The 18,249-nt window shown below is 42.2% G+C and overlaps 1 protein-coding gene across 1 annotated transcript in view; it reads left to right on the top strand.

The window, feature by feature from the left end:
• csmd2 (CUB and Sushi multiple domains 2) overlaps positions 1–18,249 on the top strand; it is a 265,124-nt gene that overhangs the window by 222,789 nt on the left and 24,086 nt on the right. Inside the window, exons 48-56 of the mRNA XM_085147768.1 lie at positions 7,189–7,377; positions 8,262–8,408; positions 10,632–10,820; positions 11,845–12,030; positions 12,155–12,349; positions 12,489–12,662; positions 12,765–12,938; positions 13,480–13,653; positions 17,096–17,284. Coding sequence (XP_085003894.1) covers positions 7,189–7,377; positions 8,262–8,408; positions 10,632–10,820; positions 11,845–12,030; positions 12,155–12,349; positions 12,489–12,662; positions 12,765–12,938; positions 13,480–13,653; positions 17,096–17,284 — 1,617 coding nt within the window. The remainder of the gene's footprint in view (positions 1–7,188; positions 7,378–8,261; positions 8,409–10,631; positions 10,821–11,844; positions 12,031–12,154; positions 12,350–12,488; positions 12,663–12,764; positions 12,939–13,479; positions 13,654–17,095; positions 17,285–18,249) is intronic.

Below are 18,249 nucleotides of genomic sequence, written 5' to 3'. Positions count from 1 at the left end.
CACTGAGATCAGCTGGTCTACTGGGATTTTACCTCATGGCCTAAATATAAACTCACTGGCCACTTCATTAGGTATTACTGTTTAACTGCTCATTAGGACAAATATTTGATAATCTCATTGCATTTAAGCATGTAAACATAGTGAGGACAACCTGCAAAAATTCAATCCGAGCTTCAGAATGGGGATGAACGGTCATTTTAGAGATTTTGAATGTGGCATGGATTTGTTTCAGAAATTGTTGATATACTGGAGAAAATGCCTTACCAGAGGTCAGACTGTTTCGAGTTGAAAAAAATCACTGACTGATCTGATGAGTCATGATCTCTGCTGCAACTTTTGGATAGTGGGGTCAGAAAACAGCATAAAGAACACGAAAGCACAGATCCATCCTCTGTTGTATTAAGAGTTCAGTTTGATGGTGAAGGTGTATTAGTTTCGGCAATATTTTCTTGACAATTTGGGCTTCTGTATGGCAGTTGTTTAATGCCCCTGCCTACCGCAGTACTGTTGCTGACTATGTCCATCCTTTTATGACCTCTTCTGGCTGCTTCTAGCATCATAACATGCCATGCCACAAAAGGCAAATAATCTTACACTGATTTTTTAACATGACATCGAGTTCAGTGTACTCAAGTGGCCTCCACAGTCACTAGATCTCAGTCAGATCCAATAGAGCACCTTTGGGATATGGTGGGAGGGGAGATTCATATCATGAATGTCCAGCTGACAAATCTGCATTAACTGTGTGACGCTATCATGTATCATGTACCAAAATCTCTGAGAAATAGCACCAAGCACCAAGAAAAATAGGGTCTAACCTCTTCTAGCAACATGTAACTGCCACTAAGTGTATATTTTGCTTAAAAAGCACCAAGAAGACAAATGGTAATCTCATCTCTATGTCATAAAAAGAGAACATGACGTCATTCATTTAAGTGGCTTTTTAAAAGAGTTCTGCTGCTGTGAAATAAACAGTATGTCAGAACTATATATGGTATAGGTAAGTCCTACTGGTCATGAGTTCTTGTGATAGTTAAGACACTTTACTGTCAAAAGAAATAACTTACAGTATTCCAAAGTAATCTTATCTGCCTGTACTATTTTTATCCTCTCCTACATTTAAGCTGATCAAATAGCATCAAGCACATGGTGTAAAAAACACACATTCTAAGTGCACCAACACAGAAACAGCAGGGCCAGTCTGAATATGAACACACAAAATGTTTAAGCTGTCTTAAGATGCATCGAACCATTTTCGAGTCTGATGAATCATAATGTTTTATATGTAGCACAAGTCAACACTGCCTTCATCCTCCAAGAGGGACTGTATGAGTTTATTTTCAGCAGTGCTATGTATCCCTTAGCTCTAATCATGGACTGATGACTCAAACATGGAGCGTCGCCTCTTTTCTTGCTCCTGCGGGTCCCCTTTTTTGCTTGTAGTCTGGGAGCGACAGCCAGATATCAGCTTGGTACCATTTCCCATCTCGGCGGATGATGCTTGGCTCCCATGAGGCCGAGCGCGGCTGCTGTGGCGCTCTCTACATGCTGAGATATCGTCCTCCCAGAGGAACGCAGCACCCACTGCACGCGCTATAACATCGTAATGCTGCACGTTGTGCACGCCACTTTTCCTCGGGGCGAGAGACTGGGTGCATAAAGGGGTTTGTGCTTCACAGTATCATAAAAGCGTATCTTTCATTTTCTTTCTTTCTTTATTGGAAATGTGTGTCTCATTTAATAATGCTTTGTGTGTCCCGTTCTGTTTGTGGGTTAGGTGGTGGGCGAGAGGGAGGTTTAGGCGAAGTTTGATAAATGCAACTAATTTAGTGTACTAAATAGGAAAAATATGCAAAGCTCTCAGCATGAGGTGAAAAAGGAGAGAGATACAAAAAAGAATTAGACGAAAGCAAGAGGGTAATGAAAGGGGAAGAGGAACTATGTATAGGCTAATAATGGAGACGTGGAAAGTGCTTAGGACACCCAGTGAGAGAATACCGAAAGTGTCAAAAAGCGAGAGGAACAAGGCAGTCCCTTGTATGTATGTTCCCTGGATTTATTTGCCACCCATTTTTACCCCACAGACAGATATTTGCACCTCTATATGTGCAAGAATAAGCCTACAGTGTTTACAATCATGGAACATTGGCAGATGGTTGCCCCTCCCTAAACCTAGTTCTGCTGAAGGGTTCTTCCTGTTAAAAGGATTTTTTTTTTCTTCCCACCATCTCCAAGTGATTGCTCAAAGGGGTCATCTAATTGTTGGAGTTTTCTCTGTGTTGTTGTAGGCTCTTTAACTTATAATATAAAGTACTTTGAGGCGACTGTTGTTGTGATTTGGCGCTAAATAAATAAAATGGAATTGAACTAATGCATAAAATCCAGTAATTTTTCAGTGCCTTTTAATATAGGTTCAGTTGCTTCAGTGCTGACTAATGTACTGAGGACAGACAACCTACCTCCTGCACCCCTTTTCTCCAGTGTTTATCCTATTTTGCCTGCACAGACACAGGTCAGGGTGACGGAGAGGCCTGAGACTGCAAAAGCTGAGGAAGTAAGAGGGAGCTGAAAGCAGAGAAAAAAGTTAAAAGACGATGCTCGAATGAGAGGGAGAGAGAAGAGGGTCAAAAGATAAACCGATAGGAAGAGAGCAGTTTGAGTATAACTCTGGATACGCTGGAAAAAGCCAAAAAACTGGCCTGGAAAAGATGGAGGAGAAATTGCTAAATGAGCAGAAGGGTAGTGAGTAAGTGAGAGTGGGGCTGGAGTTTAAAAGCAAGGCGAGAAAGGGAGACAGGGAGAGACTTAGTTGGAGGGCAGTGAAGAGACGAAGAGCAACAGCTCATTGAAATGCAGGGGACATGCCGGCTGCAGCTGCACCTATCAAATCACCACTTCTAGCTCTGACAAGCAAAACCCTCCCTGCACATTTAGCAGCCCTCACTCCCCGCACACAAACACACACCGAGTCGCTGTATACGTATACTGTATGCAGCTCCACGCCGGTCTAGCTGGTGTCTGGGTTACGCAGCGGTGGATGTTGTCATTCTGTGACAGTCTTCCAAGAGAGCAGCCCTGGAACCACAGCCGGGTCTGCAGTGTTCCTTGCCCCCTCGGCGCCAGCATCCTCTCTCATCCTCTGCATTCCCCTCCTCCCTCACTCGACACTCACTTCTCTCCCATGACTCACTAACATCAGACTTATGTTCTTACATAACACATGTAGCCTTTGTTCCCCAGACTTTCTTTGTCATTGTCTGAGGCTGCTTGAAAACAGAGCGCCGTGCATTCCCACACACCTTATAACACACAGGTGTCTGTCAATACCCAGATCTATCTGTCTCTACCTTCCCAAAAACCTGGCATACAGGCAGAGAAATAAAACCTACCATCTTTTGTTTTTTAGCTGTTTAATTCAGAGAACAGTTGCCAGTCATCCAGATGCGTATTTGCTGCCATCGGAGCAACCGGTGGCTTGGTTCAGCATTTGATTTCCCTTCTATTTGATTACACTGGGTTGTATTGAACCCATGCCCCTTAACTACATTTGCTGTCTGCAGAGACCACAGGGAGTTCAGGCATCACACACACAAAGCTGCAGCATCAGTACAAAGTGTTGCTTGAATTCATTAATGAAAACACAATGAGCTCTGATGAGTCCAAGTCCCTGTGTTTATCCCCCAGACAGATTTCTGGTTAAAACCTGCATAATAATCCATCACATTACTTTCCCAGCTAGTTACAGTAGCTTTCTTCATCCCTGTCCCCTTTTGTTTTTCTCGCCTCTTCATTTATCTCTCTTCCGCTCAGCGTACTCCGATTTTTCCCCCCCTCTCTCTCTGCCCCTGTCTTCTTTTGTTAGAATGGATTACAGCTACCCCCTTCGTTTCCCATCTTCATTGTCATCCCTGACTTCTAAGAGTTGTTAGGCCCTGATCCACATTAATACTTATGTTGTGGCCCTTCCTATTCATTCGTCTCGTTATCGGACCTCGGCTTATGCTAATTAAAAGCCATCTCAATGGCAATGCAGCAGTTCAAGCTTGATATATAGTAGAATTATGCATAGGGGCATTTAAATCTGTGGAGCCTTCCACTGCATCTTTGATTGGGAAGATATTTGCAAACTTTGAACAGTTTCCCCACAAACAGAAGGGACGCTTCACAGAACTCTGTCCCTGCTGCCTGTTTATTCCGCTCCTCGCCTCATTAAAGTGAGATTTCATTTTGAGCTCTATCAGCGTTGATCTCACCTTGTGTGTCGAAGCAACCCCCCACACACACACACACACACTCACTTTTTTTTTTGTTTTTGTTTTTTCCAGCTGTCAGATTTGTCCCCTAATACCCTTTTGTTTACAGCCAGAGTGATGCTTCATTTCAAAGTGGATTAGTTTAATAAGTAGCAGCCTATAGATAAGCGCCCCTGCCCATCTCTTTCCATCAGCTCCGAGACAAGCTGAAGGGAGTTTTGAAGACACATCCAGGCTTTCTGAAAGGTCACTGACAACACATATCTCATCCTCGGAGAATTGATCATTTAATGAACTTCACTCTTAGATTTTATATGCCACTTCCAGGTGCAATCACTTCCACTATCGCTGACGGATTTAAACCTTTTCGACTCATATCCACTGAGGGGCTTGACGTTGTAAATGATTTTTGCAGACTTGGGGAATGTCTTCTCGGAATTTAGGATCATAGGTGATTAATGTTGCTTTACTTCCAGAAGTCGATGCCAGAAGTGGTACTTTGCCAGGCTATTTTCTTTTTTCTTTTTTTCTTTTTCTTTTTTTTTTTTTTTAAAAAACTGCTGTTTTTGGTTGATGAAGAACACTGACAAATATTAATTGTTTGTTTGGAAGCATTATACTTAGGGAAATGTAGCAAATGCAACAAATGGTTACATTTGACAGAAAATAATTCTTACATGCCAGCTTACCTGACATTATCCGAAATTTCCTGAGGGAATAAATCCCATCTAGCTGACACACCAACCCCAGTAAAACAAACGGGAAGAATTATTTGCAGATGCTGTTTAAACCAAGGCTTTCTGCCATATTTTTATGCAAATTTCATAATCTTTTCCCCCTATGAACACAGAGAAGATGATGAACAAACCAAAGCATGCACAACTGTTCATTCACACACACAGGCTCACCTATTTACAAGTTAATAGTCGCTTCACATTGCTCAACAAAAGAGGCACACAGCTTGAGCTCGAGTCAGAGAATTCAGGATTTCTCAGCTGTTGTGAAGGACCTCAAAGTGCCAAGTGCTTCCTTTGCCCTAAGGTAAAACAGTGCTTGGGTATTAAAATTGCAGCACACGGCAGGTACTTTATACCCCAAGCAAAGTTTTCTGCCACATTTGTTTGACAAACACAAATGCTTGCAAAAAATCTATGCGCATGCAGAGAGAGCACCTGGTTGAGTAAGCGGTTTGTAAGTACATTTTTATGTATGTGTGTGTGTTTTTAATGATTTCTCCGATGAAAGAATTTAAAGCCTTTGGCTGGTAACAGCTTAAATGTACTCTTTTTTTTATTGCTATTAGTTGGAATGGATGTACTCATAATTTCAACAGGACTTAAACTGTTGGGTTGCACGTCTTTTGTCCTGTCTCCCTCCCTTCATCTGCGGGCTCGGCAGATGGCTGCCTCTCCCTGAGCCTGTTCTCTCCTGTTAAAAGGAGGTTTTTCCTTCTCGCAGTCACCAAATGTTTGCTTTTAGAGGCTCGTCTAACTGTTGGGATTTTCTTCCTATTGTTTTAGGGCCTTTACCTTACAATATAAAGCACCTTGAGATCACGTTGTTATATGGTGCCGTATAAATAGCAATGAATTGAGTCTAAGGAGGTTGGAAAGAAAATGATTGGACTTCTTTGAGGTTTTCTTGAAGATGTTGCACCTCTCATCCATAAGGCTTCCTCAGTTCTAAAATCAAAAGGTGGAGAGTCATCTTGCATCAGCTGACTTGATAGGGTCACATTATAGGATTGGGCAAGCCCTCACAGTGGTTTCACCCGAAACCTCTGGAGGTAATGACCTACGCATTTTTTCCCATCTTGGCTCATGTGATGACACACATGATTAATAGTGGCTCAATGACCTTTCTAAGGGACAACCTCTGCTAAGGTTTATTCACTCAGATGAGAGGTGAAACATCGTCAAAAAAATTAAAGTAGTTCACTTGTTTTCCTTTCAAGCGCCTGGGATTACCATGACTTGGATGACTTGAATTCAGTGCAATTTAAATTGAGTTGCAGCAGGGCTTCTGTGTTAAAACAGTTAAATACTGTTAGGTATGGCAAAATTTGTTCTTAGATAATTTTCTATGGAAACTATTATAAGCTGTAATGACAGCAGTAGAAAAATCCTTTTTTATTGTTTGTGTGCAACTACAAAGATTTTTTTAGATTTGTTGAAAGTGTTATTACACATCAGCTTCATCTTCTCTATGCATATAGACAGTGAAGACAAGTAGTATTTAAACAAACAGTGTAGCTGTTGCATTGTGTCGCCATAACAGCATGTTGCATCCTTTCATTTTGCAGCTTGTTTATGGGGCCGCAGTGTGCATGCAGACATCTCTGTTAGATTAAAAGGTTGGCTTTACAGCACTGCAGCAAAACCACAACAGACAGGAGCGCTGCGTGCTGTCTGATAATATGGAATGAAACCACTAGAAAATGTCAAAGGATGACGTGGAGACGAGGGAGAAAATGAGATGAGCGGAGGGATGAGGTCCGCCCAGACGTGCCTCTTCAAAAAGGCACTTTGAGACAGATGTGAGCGTTAACCACCGAGTTAGCATCACATCTGTCGCACACTCACAATGGGAAAAGAAGAGGGAATACGCTAATGGCAAGTCAGTATTATTATATGATGTATAAGCCGTTTCCTGGAGTGACTTAGCATGGACAGCTTTGTTTCCCCGTGACAGCATCAGGACCAGAATGACAATTAGCTTAGCTATGCTTTTAGTCACATTGAGTTGCCCTCCAGCAACAGTATGGCTCTAACCAATCCAATTTGTGTTTCAAGGTAAATTGATTCCACTAAAACAAATGAACAATTGCTGAATGCGTTGCGCAATTATGAAACGACAATACAGGAACAGATCATCATTCCTGTAGGTCACAATAATACATACATTTTGTCTCTCTGCTGTTTCTTTCTGTCAACAGTGACGTGTCCCATGAACGAGATACTCACAGCCTCCACGGGCGTCATCATGAGTCAGTCGCCCGGCAACGGTTTTCCCCACTTTGAGTCCTGCTCCTGGGTGGTTAAGGTAGAACCCGGCTACAACATCACTTTCACTATCGAACACTTCCAGACCAGCCGTCAGTTCGATGAGCTTGAAATCTTTGATGGTGAGTGACTGCATCTGTTAAGACAGAGAACTTGTGTTCATCAGTGCTAACATAAACGACAGTGTTTATCTGTTTGTACCTGTTTGGTTTATAGCATTACATTTCCTAGTCTTGGTCTGGATTACCAGCTGGACTCCCTGTGATATCTCCTTTCACATATCCCCTGGCAAAAAGAGTCATTTTCACAGATACTGTATCTGCAATTAAAGGCTATAATAAGCCAGAAGGCTAAATCCACTATTCCCAACAAAGCTCTCTGCCACTAGTAACAGAAAATCAAACGTAGGCTCCCTTTTATGGTGACAGAACATCTACATCTGCCTTGTACATTTGCATGTGATTAGAGGTACAGTCAGCATCTCTGCCAGGCTGCTCTGAGAAAGTGGTGATCGTATACACTGGTGATGCTGATTAGTGCTTTTTATCTTCTGCCGAGTGTAGAGGAACAGACATTTGCTAACCTTGGGGCTGCCAAGCCAATTATGGGCTGAAGTCTTATTTTTCCCCCCATCATTAGAAGATTAGGAAATTGTGATATTTTTCAAACTTCTGTGCTTATGTTTGGATAAAGATGAGGACACATAATTTATATACATGTGTGTATATGTGTGTGTATATATATATATATATATATATATATATATATATATATATATACACATATATATACACATATACATATACATGTATATAAATTATGTGTCCTCATTACATTTTTGTTTTTTACTTTTGACTAGAATATACTTTACAGAATTGATCTCACATTTATAGAACGTAAAAACTTAAATAAAAAAGATAAAAACCGTGCCTTTTTAGTAGTCTTGTGATTTTTACAGCTGGATGCCTCTCAAATCATCATTCCCCTCACCCATGTCTTCATCCAGGCCCATCCAGACAGAGTCCTCTCCTAATCACACTAAGTGGTAACTATTCCAGTCCGCTCAGCATCACCAGTTCCAGTAACAAAGTCTACCTGCACTGGTCCTTCGATCACACTACCAGCCACAAAGGCTTCCGCATACGCTACTCAGGTGAGTCTAAAGCAGCGATTTGCTAGCATTGGGTGCATGGCTTCTTTAGAAATCGAATTTCTCTAAAGTTTTCAAGTCTTTATGAAATTCAAGGCCAACACCGAAATGCTTAAAATGCGTGGAATGGCAGACATTGACAGCTTCATATGTACACTGGGGAATATTAACTTGACTTGAATTCTGGACCTCGTTTGTAAATTCAGCCTCTTCAGTGGTGCATTCGGTTTACTCTCTAAAGGAGACCAATATTTGGACTGCCAACTGCAGCTGAAATGGCTAGAAATATCAGCCATCTCTATGACAACCTAGTGGGGGTGGTAGGCATCTGCAACACTCGGGAATTAGTAAACGCTGTGTCTTGTATTGTCTATTATTCCTCTGTTTTGTCCTGCTCCTGTGAAGGATCTGTTGGTATACGACACCTGCATAACTCGCTGTGAATTATGACTGTGTAAATATTTAAAAGGCTCCCTCCGTTCTGTATCAACACCACTCAGCCAGATTGACTAATCGTCTCTCTCCCCTCCTCTCAGTGGAGCTTTCTGTCTCCCCAACCGGATGTTCTGCCCTATTTTTCTTTTGCCTCGTTTTATATCTTTTTCCTAAGCACTGACGGATTTTGCTGTAGCGGGTTAAGCCATAGACTGAGGTCTGTCTGAGAACCCAAGAGTTGCCTCGGTCTGTATGGAATCACCTTTTGTGGTATCTTAGTGGGAAGGAAGAAACAGATAGGACTGTGTTCAGCTATGCTCCTCATCAATCCATCTTTTCTCTGAAGGGGAAGGTATTCCATTCCATTACTTCTTGTTTTTACTCTCCATCCAAGACTTCCCTCACTGTTTTGCTCCATTCATCTTCTCCGTGGATTCAATTAACTTACAGTGAGCCCGACTCTGTCGGCAGCTGCAGGGTTGATTGCAAAAAGACAAACTGTATAACAGGGCAAGTAGAAATGAACACGGAAGAAGGGCAAATGAGCTAGACCCAGATAGAAGTAAAGAACTGAACTAAAGGGTGGCTCAGAAGCCGCCAGTCACAGTGACTGACAGGAAAAGGCCTTGCAGAGGAACATATACAGTACCTTTGCAGGGTATTTAATTTGGGTTTGCATGTCTTCTGTTTCTTATCTGTGTAGTCATCAAGAAGAACATTAATGAGAAGCCATCCTCCTGATGAGAGTGGAGATGTCTGGCTCTTCAACATTAAGCTCAGACACCGCTTTTGACAGCCCAAGGCCTGCAATGAACTGCCGTGTATCATCGCCTAAGAAATCTAACATCTTTCTTAGTGAACCTCAGTGTCAAATTCTGCATAAAGTGTGTTTTATCTAACATCCCTTCTGTGCCACAAAAAGATCTGTCAGCTCACTTGAAAAGGCTCAAATTGCCTCTCGCCTTGGGAAAAAAAAATGCTTCAAGGTAGCAACAGCTTAAAAATGGGCAAAAACATCCTAACCTTTGACATGGCTTTAAGATTTTATACAGCAGGGGAGAGTCATCTGATTGTCTGTTTTTAAAAAATTCACACTAACTTGAAAGAGAGGCCATTTCCATTCCCACATGTTAGCAAGTTGAAAAGTTAAAAATGTAATGCAGTCAGCAGTTCCCTCAGCGAGCGTCATTTCCTATGTCCCGTTATCCCGTTGCATGAATTGAAAACCGTTTTGACAATCTGCGTTTCTTTACTTAAACTCCCTCAATCTTCAGCTGATGTGCAGTGATGTGCCACGCTATTGTGAAATCTGCAAAAATACAGTTTAGGCCTGGGAGCCTTCAGTTCTTTGGAAACCTGGACTCCATCGTCGGCACCATTTGCCACGATGAATGATCATCGCCGCTACCAATTTTAACCGAAAACAACAACGGCCACTTTGTTCCTGGTTTTTTGTACCCGTCACTTTTATGAATCTCCTCTGGGGTAGCTCACAAACTCCAGTTTTGCTTTGCAGAACAATATTTTTCTTTAATCAATTTTTCTTGTCTCAAGTAGTTTTGGGGGGGTTTGCCGGAAAGAAATTGCAGGTTAACACTTGTATGAATTCGTATCCTCCTTTATGTCACCTGGGGTAGAAGATGAAAAAGGGATGTGGGACTATTGAAAGAACATTAATCGGTCACCTTCTTTTTTAACAACTGCATCTTATTGGCCCGTAACTGTTTGTTGTCCTCGTTGCACTCAGTTTTATCTTTTCCTGTATCTTTTCTTTCCTTTTTTTTGTCAAAGCTGCCTACTGCAGCCCTCCAAACAGCCCAGTAAATGGCACAGTGCACAGTCTGACAGGCACAAAACTCGGCAGCACCCTGCGTTTCAGCTGTGACCAGGGCTTTCGTCTCATTGGCCAAAGCAGTGCCACCTGTACGCGGACTGCACAGGGGATCTACCAGTGGAACGCACCGGTCCCGCTTTGCCAAGGTGAGCGGTCGGCAGCAGCAACTGATGAGTCAATAACAAATATGTTTAATAAAATCAGTAAAGGGGTCAGATAGTTTTGATTGGCCTCGATATTTTGCTCATAAAACTATTTTCACCATTATCCTTCTGATTCATTCAGCATCTACTCTCGCACTGTTTCTCAAAAGTAATGAATTGCTCAAGGAGAAAACACACTTTAGCCAACTGGGATTCAAGAAGACATTGTGATAGCATGATTTGATAAAACAATTTCTCTGAATCTCTGAGATTAGAGTTTGATAATGTCACCTGCAGCCCTAAGACAGTTTTAGAGGATGCACACTTCATTATTGCTTTAGAAGATCTTCAGTTAAATTGCTTTATGTGTTAATCTGCTGGGTTTTAGCCTGTTTGCTTGTCACTTTTTGAAAACCTCCAGCAGTTTAATCGATCTTTGAAACTCCCCATATTTAACAAAACCTACACAGATGTTTGATTGAATTGCTTGTTGAAAGAAAATAAATAAATAAAACATAACAAATAAAACCACTGAGTTGTAATATATGTCTATTTTAAAAAATTACTAAGTAGCATTTTAGATTTCACAAGGCTTTTGTGTCACATTCATCGAGTTCCAATATCAGTGAAATGTGTTTGTGTGCGTGTTCAGATTTTCGCCTTTATTCTATTACAAAAGCATGAAATCTAAAAGCTCTATTTCCACATTCTACTTTCCACCAGCCCTGCTAACAAAATCAGCTGAAGCATAAACTCAGAGCTGCCAGTGCCAGCCATTCAGTGTCTGGTCAAGTCTGCACCAGGTGTAATCTCCACATGAATTGCATGTGTTCTCTCTACACTAGACTGTTTATATTGTGCAGATGGTGGCCCAAGCTAATGTTTACTGCACATCGGTGAAGGCTTTCACAGTGTGTTTGTACAGGAAGCCAGTTGTTAGCTAAGCACCCTCCATACAAAGATGGTTTGTGCATTTTAGTTTTTGATATCTTACCTACCTGCTGCATTCCCTTTATTTCTTTCCCAGTCATGTCCTGTGGAATGCCAGTTCCTCCTGTTAATGGCAGCATTGCTGGCCAGGACTTCTCTCTAGGAGCCAGAGTCACCTATCAATGTAACCCTGGATTTCGGCTCTCGGGGCCCATCACCACCTCAGTGATCTGTCAGGAGTCTGGGAGGTGGAGCCCCATAGAGGCCCCACCTAGATGTATTCGTGAGTATAGTAGTGGTTTGCAGTCACAAGTAGAAAAAAAACAAATCATTACAAAAAAAACCACCACCAACAAGAAAAAAAAAATTAATCTGAATGAATTATGGTTTGATCTTTGATCTTCCAGCTGTCACCTGCCCCGACATTGGTCACTCTGCAGTGGAACATGGGAGATGGAGGCTAATCTATGGGACTCAAAACCAATATGATGCTATCATGATGCTCACTTGCGACCCAGGATATTATTACAGGGGTCAAAGGGTAATTCGCTGCCAAGCCAACAGCACATGGAACTATCCAAATCCTCGCCCAGTTTGCGAGAGTGAGTGTAAACAGTTTTCTTACTTTAAACACTTTTCAAATCTTGCTCATCTGACCCAAACAAAAAGAATGGAGCCAAACAGAACTGTTTTCTAAACAATGGGAATCTATACCCATTTGTGTTTTTCCCCCCATTTCAGTCATCTCCTGCGGGGACCTTGGGACTCCACCGAACGGACACAAGATTGGAACCCTTACTGTGTATGGAGCTACAGCTATTTTCTCATGCAACACGGGCTATACCTTGGTGGGCTCTCGGGTGCGAGAGTGTATGTCCAACGGGCTTTGGAGTGGAACACAGGTCCAGTGCCTGGGTGAGAGCTTAAACACCCTAAAATGTTTTACTACACTTTGCTTCAAACATTATTAGCAACACTTACGTGGGACTTTTTTCTTTTTTTCTTGCTCTTCCTCAGCGGGCCATTGTGGTACTCCAGAGCCAATAGTGAATGGCCAGATCATTGGGGAGAATTATAACTATCGAGGCAGCGTTGTGTACCAGTGTAACCCAGGATTTCGGCTCATTGGAGTGTCAGTGCGAGTCTGTGAACAGGATCACCACTGGTCAGGACATACTCCTGTTTGTGTTCGTAAGTGCCACAGCAAACACCTATTATTTGTAAAGCTGTGTGTGGTGTAAGCTAGTGCTTATCCGACTTTCTCTGCTTAAAGTGCCGCAGTGATTTTTAGTAAATGGACACACATGTTGTCTTGTTCTGATCATAGCTCACTAACTGTCTGCCAGTTCATAGTGATTATACTTGGGCCTGCTGGCACTAATCACCAGTTATTTTAATGCTGCAAGCATTTTTACTTAGAAGCTTCTATATATGTTTTGCACTTTTACTCACAAAGACAAAATTATTATTCCAAAATAATGCATGGTATTTCTCTTTTAATACAAATAATTTTGTAAGAAGATTACTTTACAAGATGCCAGCGGTTAAAGCAAAAATCAGACATGTCACTGGTGTAGAGCCTGTGGCTTTAGAGCTTTGATCATTACTGAGTATCTTTTTTTTTTGTTTTGTAATACAGGCCTTACTAAGGTGGTGGTGTTAAGCCCATTCATTCGCTCAACTGCTCAGCAAGTGTGTAGACATGACTTTCTTTCTCCCTTTACTCTCTCAGCCATCACCTGTGGCCACCCTGGCAACCCTACCTTTGGTATGACCCAAGGAACCCAGTTTAACCTAAACGATGTTGTGCGTTTCATCTGCAATACTGGATATGTTCTACAAGGGGCCGTAAAATCGACTTGCCAGGCCAACGGGCAGTGGAGCAACATCCTACCCAGGTGTAAAAGTGAGTGCCAAATCAATGCTCAGTACCTTATTGCTGCAATTACAAGAATACATGTGAAGATAGACACTAAAAATATATGTGCAGGATGTCATCTTTTACCAGATCCTGTGGCCAGTGTGACGTTCATTATTTCATTAAAAGCAAAGGAAACAAAGTTGGTTAATTAGCCGTGTGTAGACAAACTAGTGTGACAGTTTATCCAAGACAACTCCATCATTTCAAAATATATGCATCCATTTTTAATATACAAAAAATGATGACCTCACAGCCCATTGTTCGCTAGTGATCCTAGTTTCAGTCACTGTGCTAATGTACTGTTTATAAGGTTGAAGAAACCTGCAGTCAGCTGAGACTGAAGAAGTTCCAGCTGAAAAGTTTCTCTCACTGAAAACGCAATGACCAGATGTGTTGTGGAAAGTTGTGGAAAGAGATGACAGTTAAAAATACATAAATGCGATGGGACCTGATTATTCAAGACCTTGTATGTGAGGAGCAGGATAGGATTTTAAGTTCAATGCTAGATTTAATAAGGAGCCAATGAAGAGAAGCTAATGTGGGAGGAATATGCGCCCTCTTTGTCATCCCTGTCAGTACTCTTGTTGCACCAGTCTGGATCAGCTGGATCAAAGGCTGAGATAATGATGAGTTACAATAGTCTGGCATTAGGCACAAGTCTTGTTGAGGTATTCGAAACCACGCTAGCGTTGGTACCTGATGCAAAAAGTGAGTTTGTATCTACGCCCTTGCTTATGGAGGTGCAGGTATTTTTTTACTCTCCCCCAATCACAATGAGAGCGCAGCAGCTCCTGGGGAGAGGAAGAGTTTAACTGACACGTATTAGAGGAAAATGAAATGAAAACTCAAAGAGAAGACCGGATCATTTAATTACCGCAGTTTCAACCATATGGTCTGTGGAGGTTCTGGGTAATATTTACATGTCGTATTATTTCCTCTTAGCCTAGCTGGCTCTGTTACACCCTTAGGCTCACCTGTCTGTCAGAGAGACAAACTCAGTTAATAACCATGCAGAGAGAGCCAAGAAACAATCGTAGAATCCTTGAGCTTGTATGAAAGGCAGCCGCCTTTGGAGACCCGCGTCCTGGCTTTAGCTCTGAATAAGAAGTACCCTGCTTTGCTTTGAATGAGCGAGGCAAGGACTTTAATTTGGCAGTGTTTTCGTGACAAGCGGCGCATCTCAGGCACTCGTGTCTGTCTCTAAGTCCGTACTAACTGAGGCTGTGTGACAGGCACAGAAACGGGCCGCTCGCAAGGTCGGGCCCTAAATGTGACAAGACAGTGACAGAACCGGAGACTGATGGACTCATGAGTTTGTTTTAAATGAGGAGAAAAAGAATGTGGCCTCTTTTTTTTTTTTCGACACTTCTGATGGGATGGGGGAGGTTACAAGTCTCACAGGAATGCTTCTTTGGTTAATAAAAAAGGGGAGAAGCGCATTTGGCTGCTGCATGCATAAGCAGGCGAGATTTTCTCCCAGACATACGCTTTAAATCTCTTCGCTCTAGCAGTGACATCATATTAGCATTGGCCTTGTTTCGATGCAGACGCTGACTCTGAGGGGGCTTTTTTTTATGTGAATGCTGTGTTGGTGGAGGATGCGTGCGTTTGACGGCCATTATCCCCACTGTTGATGTGGAGACATAAGTAGCTTAGAGGTCTCGTTGTCAATCAGATTTATCACCGTAATTACAGCAATCGAGGCGTATTTAGTGAAGTGTGCTCTCCTGTCTGGCATGTACTTCCTCCCTGAGTGGAAAACTGTGCAGTAATAACACCTCAGTTCTAACTAAACCTTTAGCTTTTCTCTTAGATGAAAACATAGAGAGAAATAGATGCAGAAGGCAGAAAAAAGGTTAAGGGCAGGAGTCAGTCAGACAAAGCTAATGATTTCCATGGTCTAGATTTTAACTATAAGAGTCCATAGGCTCCATCAATAATGCAGGGAACACAAGAGCACCGTCAGTGCAGCCAGTCTTCTGCCCCTCTTTAATCACCAATTTTAGTTGCAGCTATACTTGCCTTTCTTGGAAGACTCGTGCGTGTTTGTCTTACGGTGATAAAAGCGAAGAGACGTAGGATAGAAAAAAAGACCCTTTGACATACCACTTACAGGGCTGTTACTTGACAGAAGGCCAAGAGGAGGAGAGGGTAACCAGGGTTCCCACTTCTGAGTTGAACAGAGATGAATTACCTCATCCCTTCTTCCCCTCTCCCATTTTAGTCGTCTTTTCCTTTCATCCTTTTACTTCCCCTCTCTCCACACACAAGAATTTACCAGGAGGTCAGTCATTGTAGATGAGTGTTGAATCGCTTTGGAGTGTCTCTGTGTGTGTGTGTGTGTGTGTGTGTGTGTGTGTGTGTGTGTGTTGCCTGAGTACATTTTTTCAAAAACTGAATTCCAAGCTTGGAAAGCCTCGCGCTGAAGCAGCTCCACTGCTTCAAATGCGCTTTGTAGTGTTATTATGCGGTAAGTTGTAAATGATGGCACCACAGGTCAGCGCTCCGATGGAAGGAATACATTATAATAGGTATTTGGGGGATGATTTAGCTGTGCTGGCCAGCTTGGGAGCAGGAGAATGAGCAAGCTTTTAGGCACATTAGCATACAATAGGTTCATTTTGGCTGTAGCTAAGGCATACTCATGGGGGCGAGACTGGCAGGGCCAACTGGGGCATAATGGCTGCGTAGGCACTCCCAGACAGCGTTGTAGAGGCCATTAGAACTTTGGCTCCGTAGTACACATTTAGTGGCGGTTAACGGTATAGACTAGACAGCAGCTGCTCCCCACTGTGTGCTGACTTTGTTGAGGTAATATCAGATTTCAGTTTGCTTGCTTTGGTAACATTCTTCAGCTCACATTCTGTTACGACTTTTAGTATATTCTCCACTATCAGGGCCTATTTCTCACTAACTTTGTACAGCACAGCCCTCCACCCTCTCCCGTGCTGTCCCTCACTCATCCCTCATTCTCCCCTTCCCTAACTCTCTCCATCTGGTGTTAAACTGACATGGTGCCTCTTCTCCTGTGAGCTTTCTATCCATCACCATCTCTGCACCACGACGGCCGGCAGGAGTCTGCCTCTAATGAAGCAAATGTTTATTTCCGGAGTCTGCCTCCTACTTCATTTGGATTGGGGTGAATAGATGGATTGGTGGAAGCAGTCGATGGGGAAAGTAATGGACAGAGTTGGCACGAAGAAAAATAAACCAAAAAAACTATGCTTCTAAAACTGTCTCCCACATCTCTATGTGGGAGACAGTCATATCAATATCAGGACATGTGGTCTATTACCAGTATGAGAGTCTTCTTTCATCTTTCTTGCTATTAACTGTAAAAAGGAAAATGTAAATGATTATTGCTTAATGTGTTGTTTTTTGCAGTCTCGCTAACTCCCTCGCTCCCCTCTGTGTTCCTTTCTTTCAGTTGTTAACTGCACAGAGCCAGGACATGTGGAGAACAGCATTAGGCAGGTACTGTCCAGCGGGCCGCATCGCTACAGCTTCCAAACCACTGTGTCATATCGCTGTAGTCCAGGCTACTACCTGCTGGGCACCAGCTCGATCTCCTGTCAGGGAGATGGCACCTGGGACCGCTCCCTACCCAAATGCCTGTGTGAGTAATCTCTGGGTTGTTGTAGGTGATGAGGCATATTATTTTGTTTATTTGTTTGCATTACACACTGAAAAAGATCACTTTAACCCCCCCAAAAAATTCTTAAAACAGTAGTGTGTTGTTATCGCTTTTGCTTAAAATTTTAACCTTTATAACGTTCGTAATGCATAAACTCTTCTGCTTGCAAACAAAGCCCCACCGATATATAAGCTGGCCGATGTTATCAGCCGATACTGGCTATTTCCTAATACATTGGTATCAGTATTGATAACAGCTGATATGAAAATGAAAAAAGTAAAGAAGAGACAGGAGAAACACCCTTCAGTCATGTTATTGATGTTGCACAGTTTGGCCACTAGAGGGCACTCTTCAACTTCCCTGCTGGCAACACATGCATTTGGAACACATGACAACCAGCTGATCAGAGCAGACTCATAAATTAGTACAAATAACACATTTTAAGGAAATCAGTGTATTTATATCGGCTGATATTTCAGATATCGGTAGTGAAAATCCGATATTGGTTGAACTCTTCCTGAAGAGTTATATAGAAGTATATGAGACAAAAACCTTATTTTTAAGGCTTCATTTATGATCTTTGTAAACACTTTCCTGATGAACTGATCTCCTCAATGAGTAGTTTCAAATCTTACTTATTAAAATACAATATTTTTGTTTGTGTTATTTTTTTGTTGTTATAATAGACATTTACAGAGGGTATACTTTAAGGCAGCGGTCCCCTACCCCCGGGCCTCGGACCGGTACCGGTCCGTGAGTCGTTTGGTACCGGGCCGCGAGAGTTGAGGCTCAGGTGTGAAATGTATAGTTTTCAGGGTTTTTATCGGTTTTCAGCGTTATTTTGTTATTGTTTTTATCATTTACTCGGTTTTCCTGGTGTTATGAATAAATTTTCTTTTTTTTCGGTACCGGTACTAGTTTTATTTTGTTGTATTTATCCGCGACAC

Source organism: Neolamprologus multifasciatus, chromosome 22, assembly GCF_963576455.1.
Source record: "Neolamprologus multifasciatus chromosome 22, fNeoMul1.2, whole genome shotgun sequence".
NCBI classification, from domain to species: Eukaryota; Metazoa; Chordata; class Actinopteri; order Cichliformes; family Cichlidae; genus Neolamprologus; species Neolamprologus multifasciatus.
This window is presented reverse-complemented; position numbering and strand designations above follow the sequence as displayed.